The sequence below is a fragment of the Monodon monoceros genome, unplaced genomic scaffold, assembly GCF_005190385.1.
Source record: "Monodon monoceros isolate NGI ecotype Baffin Bay Population unplaced genomic scaffold, NGI_Narwhal_1 Super_Scaffold_3, whole genome shotgun sequence".
NCBI classification, from domain to species: Eukaryota; Metazoa; Chordata; class Mammalia; order Artiodactyla; family Monodontidae; genus Monodon; species Monodon monoceros.
The window spans coordinates 23,866,697-23,875,893 of record NW_021703780.1 but is presented as its reverse complement, the minus strand read 5'-3'; the positions used below and the strand labels follow the sequence as shown (position 1 = coordinate 23,875,893).

Genomic DNA, 9,197 nt, shown 5'->3' with positions numbered 1-9,197 from the left:
TGTTGAGTTGAAAAAAATTTAATCTATATTTTTTAAAGCCGAACACCCACAGGCATACCTCTTTTTATTGTACTTTGCTTTATTAACTTCACAGATGCTGCTACAAATCGAAGGTTTGTGGCAACTCTGTGTCGAGCAAGTCTTTTGGTGCCATTTTTTTTCCAACAGCATTGTTTTAAAATTAATGCTATTTTTAAATGTTTAGTTGTTTTTTCAGACGTAATGCTATTGCACACTTAATGGACTACAGTATAGCATAAACGTAACTTTTATATGCACTGGGAACCCAGAAAATTCGTGTGACTCGCTTTATTGCAGTTTCCTTCCCCCTCTTTATTTATTTATTTATTTGTTTATTTTTTTAACATCTTTTTTGGAGTATAATTGCTTTACAATGGCGTGTTAGTTTCTGCTGTATAACACAGTGAATCAGCTGTACATATTCATATGTCCCCATATCTCTTCCCTCTTGTATCTCCCTCCCACCCTTCCTATCCCACCCCTCTAGGTGGTCACAAAGCACGAAGCTTATCTCCCTGTGCTATGCGGCTGCTTCCCACTAGCTATCTATTTTACATTTGGTAGTGTATATATGTCCATGCCACTCTCTCACTTCATCCCAGCTTACCCTTCCCCCTCCCTGCCAGTTCCCTTTTTAATCAATTGCAAGCCTGTCTCTCATACCAACTTCCTAGGTGTTTCCTTCACAGCTATTGTTAGATAACCTTTAGAAAGACCTCTAAGGAGAAGCACAGGTTTCTTTGCACAGGTAACAATCCCTCCTCGGCTTTTTTGAACATGGGGACACAGAGGCGGTCTGAGGAGAGCTCTCAGCACAGCGCCTGGCTTATTGTCTGCATTCTGTAAATGTTCACTTTTACTATGAGGCTCTTCTAGATGGATCACACAACAGTTTTGGCTTAGAAAAATTGTGATGCAGGGTGGGTCCTTGCCTACCATCCCTTTCTGTTGGATTTATACCTTGAGGACTAATTTAACCAAAAAAAAAAAAAATTTCATGAAAAATTTCAAGCGTGCATGGCATTAGAGAGACTAGTTATGATGAACTACTGCCCAGATTCAATCCATTGCATGTGCCTCCTACCTCCAGGAAGACAGAAAGATACAGTGTGGACAGGGTTTTACTTTGATACCAGGACATTACTGAAATGGTCCTTGCTAATGATTTATTGCCAAAAAGTCCACGTGGCCTAAAACAACCCAAGCTCGGATTGTTGCCAGGTTTGTTAGTCTCTTGGTGTCTTGGAGATCCTGTCAGGAAAAGGCTTTCATAAGAGCCACAGTAGGTGTTGGAAGCACCCGCTCAAACAGTTTTCAGATAAAAGTGATCTCTGCCGTGCTGCTAGGGATACAGCCTTCGGCCTTTGTCGTCCGCTTGTTTTCCCCCTGGGTGCTGCATAGGCCCTCCTCCCAGGGGACCCGTTTAGACTTCTCAACTTCCATGAGCCACGTGGATCCTGCTTTGGGCACAGCCAGCTGATAAAGCATGTGGACCCGGCCTTTGTTGGTATCAGGGACTTGTTAGAGAGGATAACTTTGATCTCTGATACCTAATAGTGATCAAAAGGCAGACCGTGAGAAATAAGCTTAGCACATTGCTTGAAAAGATGTACAGTCATTTAATGCCTTCTTGGGGCAAACTGATGGAAGCTATGGGCTTTGTTCCATAGCAGAATGCACATAAGTTCATACACCCCAAACGTGGCATATGGCGGCAGGAGACTCCCCAAACCTGGAGACGCACCTGGAGGCCTGAGGTGCAAAAGCCTAAATCAGCTAGAGATAAGCCTGCTTTAGGGCACTTGTTTTAGCCCCATAGAATCAATGTTACTGAACCCTTTACTTTGTGATGGCATCTGAGTCCAGATAAGGTGTGACCCCATGAACTTGATTATTGTTTTTACCGTAGGGTTGTTTTTAAAGACACTGATTGCAAGGACGCAAATGAGAAGCTTATGTAGGTTTTGGGACCAGACATAGCTGCGCCTTTTTTTTTTTTTTTTTTTGTCTGGGCCACACAGCATGCGGGATCTTAGTTCCTCCACCAGGGATCAAACCCACACCCCCTGCAGTGGAAGTATGGAGACTTAACCACTGGACCTCCAGGGAAGTCCCTAGCTGTGCTTTTTTTTATGAGCAACTGCATCATTTTTATTTGACAATCACTAAGGGGCTTAAGCTCTCAGTTTTCTTTCACGACTGGCAGGGCACAGAGTTGGGGCCCCTACTCTTGGCTTCAGCTTCTCTTGCCCTTGCTCTGATTTCCCCTTCCCTGCTTTCCCCACGTACATAGCAATACAGGATAGAGGGGATCAAGTCCTTTTGGAAATAAGATGGGGTTGAAGGGTCATGACTTTGTGTGTCTTCTCCAGCTTTGAGACCTGGCTCCAGGGCACTGTGGTGGAGGTGAAGCGGGCCGCAGCCCGGCTGCCCGGCCTCAGCAGCCGAGTCAGCTATGCCGTCCGCAAGGTCCACACCATTCGGGGTGGGTAGGGCAACTTCCAGATGCGTCCTGCCCTTCTCGCTGCCCCACCAGCTCTCTCATCCTACACCCACCCTCCTGCCTCCTCCTTACCAGTCCAGGCATCTCCCATTTTCCCTCTTCTCCTCCACAAACTCACCTCTCTGTTGCTCTCTGCCTTTTCTTCCCCAGGCCTGATGGCTCGAAAACTGGCCCTTGCTCAGCTGCGCCAGGAGAGGTGAAGTTTGGGCCACTTTGAGGTGGATCAGGGGCAGGAGTGGGGCTTTAAGGTGTTGGTTGCTGGGACCCAAAAAAGCGAGGATGGAGGAAGGATGGGGGCTTAGGGGTCAGGCAGCTGGGTGATTCCCCCCATCTCTGTTTCCCTTCCCTGTCCCAGCTGCCCCCGACCCCCACCGGCCACGGATATGAGCCTGGAGTTGGAGCAGCTGCGGGAGGAACGGAACCGTCTGGACGCAGAACTGCAGCTGAGCGCCCACATCATCCAGCAGGAGGTGGGCCGGGCCCGGGAGCAAGGTACACCTGGTCCTCAAGTCACCGAGCTTGAGCTGGGGCCAAAGTCTGAGTCTGGGGGATGAAGAGGAAGAGGGAAGAGCTGGGGTCTAGGGTACGGAGAAGCCTGAGCGGGCACCACGTCTTCCCAGGGGAGGCGGAGCGGCAGAAGCTGAGCGAAGTGGCCCAGCAGCTGGAACGGGAGCTGCAGCACACCCAGGAGTCCCTGGCCAGTTTGGGGCTGCAGCTGGAGGCGGCTCGCCAGGGCCAGCAGGAGAGCACGGCGGAGGCTGCCAGTCTCCGGCAGGAGCTGACCCAGCAGCAGGAGGTCTACGGGCAAGGTGTGCAGGAGGGGGCGTGGGCAGACCCGTGGTGGGGGTGGGGGTGGGAACCATGAACCAAGGCTCGCCTGACACCCCACGTGCACCTCCACCCCAGCGCTGCAGGAGAAGGTGGCCGAAGTGGAGACTCGACTGCGGGAGCAGCTCTCAGAATCAGAAAGGAGACTGAACGAGGCTCGCAGGGAACACACCAAGGCCGGTGAGATTGGCTGGGGTGGACGTGGCTTTTCAGGAAGAAGGAAGTGTTGAGGCATGAGGTTATTTTAAAAACTTTATTTTTAAAGCTTTTTTGAAGTGTGCGAGTCATGAAGTTATCAAGGAAGATGAATTCTCAGGTGGTAAACACCCCTATATAGCCAGCTCAAGCAACAGCACTTGACCAGCCCTGGATCCCCTGCAGCCCCTCCCAGTCACCCCCCTCTGCAAAGGCAGTCTGACATCTCATAGCAACGATTATCCCCAACTTTTTATTGGGAAACATTTCAGACACCTAGCCAAGTTAAAAGAATCAGGTAATGGATGCTCATATGCCTTCTCTGGTTAGAGGCAGCGGTTCATAACCTTTGGTCACATTTCCCATCTATCTGTATATATACACATATTGATATATAAACATTTGGGGGGGAATTATTGAAAGTAGGTTGCGCACATCCTGACTGTTCAGCTGCATCTCTCACAAATAGGATATTTTCCTATGTAACCTCAATACCATTGTCACACTTTAAGAAAATGAACATGAATTGCACAAAATCTGATATCCAGTCCCTATTCAGATTCCCCCTGCAGGACTCTGGGAAGCTTCAGTGATGGGGGAGGTGCTTTGGGTTCGCAGATAACATAGGATCCTAGAGCATCAGACTCCCCTCTGTATGGAAGGCTTAAAGCCACAAAGTGTCAGTGGCTCACCTGAGTCACAGAGCTGGGACCCAGTGTTCCTGCCCATCCTTTCAGGCTTGTTTTCACGGTGCCTCATGGCCTCTAGGCTGCCCAACACCCGTCCCCTCTGTGGCCTGGCTTTCCCGTAGTGGTCTCCCTGCGCCAGATCCAGCGCAAAGCCACCCGGGAAAAGGAGCGGAACCAGGAGCTGCGGCGCCTGCAGGATGAGGCCCGAAAGGAGGAGGGACAGCGGCTGACCCAGCGCCTGAAGGAGCTGGAGAGAGACAAGAACCTCATGCTGGTAGGAGGGAGGCCGAGAAGGGGCTCTTCTCAGGGAGCAGAGCTGTGGAAAGGGGAGGGGACTCTGCCCGGGCTTGGTGGCGTTTAACCCTCTCCTTCCCAGGCCACCTTGCAGCAAGAGGGTCTCCTCTCCCGTTACAAGCAGCAGCGACTGTTGGCAGTTTTTCCTTCCCCGTCGGATAAGGGGTTACCTGTGGAGTCCAGCCTCAGGCCCTCAGAGTCTTCAGCGCCTGCACCTCCGGCAGCGGCCCTATGCACCAAGGAGTCCATCAAAGGTAAGGGACAGATGGCGGGGGACTTCAGGCATCTCTCCTCCAGGCACTCTGCAATGCATGAGCCTTGTTCTCTGTGACTCCTGGAGGCCCACAGCCTCTCTTATTCACGCCCGCCTTGGGCCAGGAGCCTTCTCCCTCATAACCCTCACATCCTGCGGCGTGACTGTGACAGCCTTCTCTTGTCCACCTTCTGTCCCTTGGGGTCTTCTTTCCCAGGATCCCTTTCTGTCCTGCTCGATGACTTGCAGGGCCTGAGTGAGGCCATTTCCAAAGAGGAAGCTATTTGTGAAGGAGACAGCCAGACCTCTTCTTCTGTCTGCCTCTGAGCAGCTGCGAGGACCGAAGGGATGAGGATGGAGGAGGAGTGGGTTGGGGAGGGCGTCCAGCCCACCTCCCTTCCCATCCAGCTGCCCTCGGGGACAGCCGCCAAGATGTTGTGAATTCTCCCGTGGCTCAATAAAGATGACTGCAGTAGGAGCCATTGTTTGGACAGTTCTCTCTGGGAATATAAGGAAATTTTCTCCCTGCAGCCTCTCTTGTCCGAGAAATGTGAGAAGTGGTCCCCCACACAGCTCTTTCTCTATATATAAATTCCTTTTTCGAAACCCCTTTCCTAGGCTGCCCAGGAAGTTTTTGGAGAAGCTCCAGGTTTCTTTTTATTCTCAACTTTTGTTTTAAAACTACCTCTGGAAGGTGATCAGTGCCAGGAATGAAGCAGATAAAACATTCACATGTTCGACAGGAATCACAGATCCAGGCAGCATCCTGCCCCGGGGGCCACTGTGGTGGACTTGACGGGCGGGTCCCTGCTCCCGTGGCACTTACAGTCCGGTGGGAGAGACAGACGATGGGCAAGTACTCACATGAACAAATGAGCCGTTTCAAACAATAATAAGTGCTATGAATATGAAGAGAAAAAAGAAATGACAGTGATGTGGTAGAAATTGGCTGTGTGGGGAGGGGCGGCATTAGATGGGGGGACAGGCAAGGCCTCTCTCCGGAGGGATGTGGTGCTGAGGCCGGGGTGAGGTGAGGCGCAGGCTGCGCAGTCCCCTGGGAGGAGCATGAGGGCGGCCACAGGCTGGGCAGACGTGGAGGCTGGAGGGAGCCCGAGGGAGGATGCTGCAAGGAGAGGCCAGGCCTGGTGGAGCTTGGATTTTACTCTATAAAGTCCTTAGAGTACTTTTAAAGCTGGGGACAGCCACACGATTTGACTTACATTTTTTTTTTTTTTTTTTTGCCGTACGCGGGCCTCTCACTGTTGTGGCCCCTCCCACTGCGGAGCACAGGCTCCGGACGCGCAGGCTCAGCGGCCATGGCTCACGGGCCCAGCCGCTCCGCGGCACGTGGGATCTTCCCGGACCGGGGCACGAACCCGTGTCCCCCCCATTGGCAGGCGGACTCTCAACCGCTGCGCCACCACGGAAGCCCTTGAGTTACATTTTTAAGAGATCTGTTGGCTGGCTGTGGAGGATGGGTTTGGGGTGTGGCCGCGAGATGAGGAGAGAGAGGAATGAAGTCCTCAAAAGTGAGCCACGAGGGACAGTGGTGTCCCTTACTGCGGGGGAGCAGACCCGGTGGGGGACAACCCGGGGAGGAAGTGAGTTTGGACACGTTACTTCTGAGAGGCTCGTGAGACGTCCAGGCAGAGGAGTCCTTGCTGAGGAAAAGTTCTAGGGGGATCTCTGAACGACTCAGACCAGACAGACTGACAACTGAAGGAGGAGGGGAGAGAAGGGGTGGGCACAGAGTTCACACCAAGGACACGGAGAGGGCCTCAAGGGGCAGTGAGGAGGATTCCAGAGGGAGGAGAAAGAGGCTGAGATGCCAGGGGGAGTTGAGGCAACTTCTTCCTGAGCCTCTGGGTGTGACTGATGGAACCAGCCCTGGGGTGGGGAGAAGGAATCAGGATGTCCTCGTACTGTCTCCTTCACCTGCAGTCACCCCAGGTGGCTCCTGGATGAAATTCTCAGATGTCACTGCTTGGGAGGCCCCCTTCACGCCTGGAGAAGGCATATGCTGGGAAGTGGAAGTTCCAGGAAGGGCTGAGCCCCAAGGAGAGGGTTCACACTGGGATGGGTGGGGGAGGCTTGGTGTACTAGCTGAGACCGTTCTAGCTGTGTCCCAGCTGTTCAAGGGAACACCCCCTGTCCTCCCCCCAATTGCCCACCCCCTGCCCGGCATCCTGCCTCCCAGCCCCTGTAATTACACTGCTTCCCCACGCATGGTTTGCTCCCATTCCTTGGCTTCCAATGACCTTGAGGGACTAGAGGTAGAAGTCCCTGTTATTAGGGGTTGCTGCAGGGTGTGTATGAAGGAGGACATGAAAACAATGGTGGGGTGACCAAGGTCTGGGTCATCGATAAAGCCTGGGTGGCTGGGTCCTGAGCTGGGGGACTAAAGTGAGGGACACCACCATCAGAGGTTACAAATTAGCCACGGCCTTCCAAGTGGGTTTGACCAGTTAGGTTCGGATGTGATTCCTTGTGTGAACTGGGCCGATCCCTCCCCAGAGATTGGCCTCCTCTTCCCCCTCCTCCCCTATAAAGCCTCTTGGGGTTCCCAAGCACCCAGACTCAGCCGACCCCTGACTTTGGGGGCCAGGAGACAGGCAAGATGCTCAACTGGAAGCTCCTGGGGATCCTGGTCCTTTGCCTGTTTTGCTGGAGGTGAGCTGGGAATAGAGGCCTGGAGTGTGAGTTGGGGTGATGGGGGACGGTAAAGATGAGGCAAGGGTGAGATGGATGCATAGGGATAGGGAGATCCTGGGAATTCACATAAGGGGAAGAGTTAAGGGGATGGAGGTGATGCGGGAAGGTGCATTTTAGCGCAGAATAAATGTTTTACTGATTTGGGTGTAGCTCCATGTGGCGATTTAGATCAGCATTCAGGTGTGGGGTGAGTATTCATCAGAGCTGAGGTCCGTGTTAAGGGGGTGGAGGTCATCGTAGAGATGGGGTCTGGGTGCCATGCGGTGCCAGGGTGTAGACAGCTTTGGGACTGCAGACACATATAGCGGCCCTGCCAGTGGGGTGTCCCAACCAGGGTTGGATGGAGCTTATGTGGGGGGAGCAGGGGATCCTCTCAGTTTAAAGTTGGTCCAGTCAGTAGTTCAGGACGGCATTTCATGTCATTTTAAGATCACTTTGGTATTTTGTGAATGTGTGAGAGTTACTTTTGAGTTTTGTTTGTGGGATCAGCTCAGGCTGTGGTCCATCGCAGAGAGGTGATGCTCCCTGGGTCTGTAGCTACGGGGAGAGGGGGGATCTTCACAGCCTCTTATCTTTCTCCTTCCTCCTCTACAGGCATCTCAGGCAGCGGAGACCATCCATCTCCCTCATCCACAGAGCCCTCAGAGGAGGAGGGCCCCCCAACATTGCCTCAGGGCCCCCCAATCCCTGGTGACCCCTGGCCAGGGGTACGCCCTCTCTTTGAGGACCTTCCACCTCCAGGCCCCAGTCGTCCCTGGAGAGACCTGCCTGAATCTGGAGCCTGGCCTCCTGTACCCCCTAGAACTGATCCCCCTCAACCTCCCCGGCCTGATGACCCCTGGCCAGCAGGACCCCAGCCTCCAGAAAACCCCTGGCCCACCTGCCTCTAAGGTGGGCCACGGATCTCAGGAGGAGCCAGATCTTGACCCACCCCAGGAGGAGTACAGACAATGGATCCCCCAGAGGCATCCTGGGCCTCTGCCCTCAAGCCCATCTCTACCCTTCTGATTTCCCTTGAATTCTCCCCAATTTAGCCTAACTCCTTAATTCCTTTCCTCATTCCTTCTGTTTTATTCTGAACCCGGAAGGTGTTGTTCTCAATATTTTCTGTCCCCTCTTGAGATCGGTATTTAGCCCCCACCTCCCCCTTCTTTTTCCTCTGACAGCCAAAGTGAACACCCCTACCTCACCTCCAGTCCTCTCCCCTCCCACCGCCTCTTCCCCACCCCGGGGACTCTCCGGGCAGGGCTGGCAGCACTGTGTTCCCTGCTGCCATGTGGTGGCCGCCAGCTGGGAACTACCAGGAGACCATGGTGCTTCCATGAAATGGAAAAACAAAAAACCATGTTTTCTAATTTTGACTCTAGGCTGCGTCTTTGCCAATGAGCAGGACTTTGAACATTCAGATGCCCTCATAACAGCCATGGACCTACAGAGATCTGGAAGTCATCTGAGTTCCTGTCTTGCCCATATGCATAGGGATGTGGAACTCAGCCAGTGGAGGGTTGGAAATGCAACTCTCAGAGTTACAAGGACATTCAGACCCACATTTCTCCCATTCTGGGATCCCTATTTTGGAGAATGAGAAACCAAGTTAAGTCTCTCTTTAATAGCTTATGGTTTGCATACCTCTGGCTGAACATGAAAACTCTCCCAGGGGGACGTGGGCAGGACTAAGTTGTAAGGGGATCAATTTCCAGAA

The 9,197-nt window shown here is 52.8% G+C and overlaps 2 protein-coding genes across 12 annotated transcripts in view; both read left to right on the top strand.

Moving 5' to 3' along the window:
- Positions 1-5,261, top strand: part of CCHCR1 (coiled-coil alpha-helical rod protein 1) — a 13,860-nt gene extending 8,599 nt beyond the window's left edge. For 6 of the 11 annotated variants that reach the window (XM_029242576.1, XM_029242573.1, XM_029242569.1 and 3 more), the window contains 8 exons: positions 2,394-2,506; positions 2,675-2,720; positions 2,880-3,016; positions 3,145-3,333; positions 3,431-3,532; positions 4,359-4,510; positions 4,613-4,784; positions 5,001-5,261. In XM_029242576.1, coding sequence (XP_029098409.1) covers positions 2,394-2,506; positions 2,675-2,720; positions 2,880-3,016; positions 3,145-3,333; positions 3,431-3,532; positions 4,359-4,510; positions 4,613-4,784; positions 5,001-5,110 — 1,021 coding nt within the window. In that variant the 3' untranslated portion in view covers positions 5,111-5,261. Of the gene's footprint in view, positions 1-2,393; positions 2,507-2,674; positions 2,721-2,879; positions 3,017-3,144; positions 3,334-3,430; positions 3,533-4,358; positions 4,511-4,612; positions 4,790-5,000 lie in introns of those variants that run through there. The other 5 variants (XM_029242574.1, XM_029242571.1, XR_003796689.1 and 2 more) reach the window with 4 other exon arrangements.
- Positions 5,262-6,148: 887 nt separating this feature from the next.
- On the top strand, positions 6,149-8,798 carry PSORS1C2 (psoriasis susceptibility 1 candidate 2). The gene is given in 2 exon segments (XM_029242588.1): positions 6,149-8,370; positions 8,372-8,798. Coding segments are annotated over 2 exon segments (489 nt in total). The 5' UTR covers positions 6,149-8,013; the 3' UTR covers positions 8,504-8,798.
- The last annotated feature ends 399 nt before the right edge of the window (positions 8,799-9,197 follow it).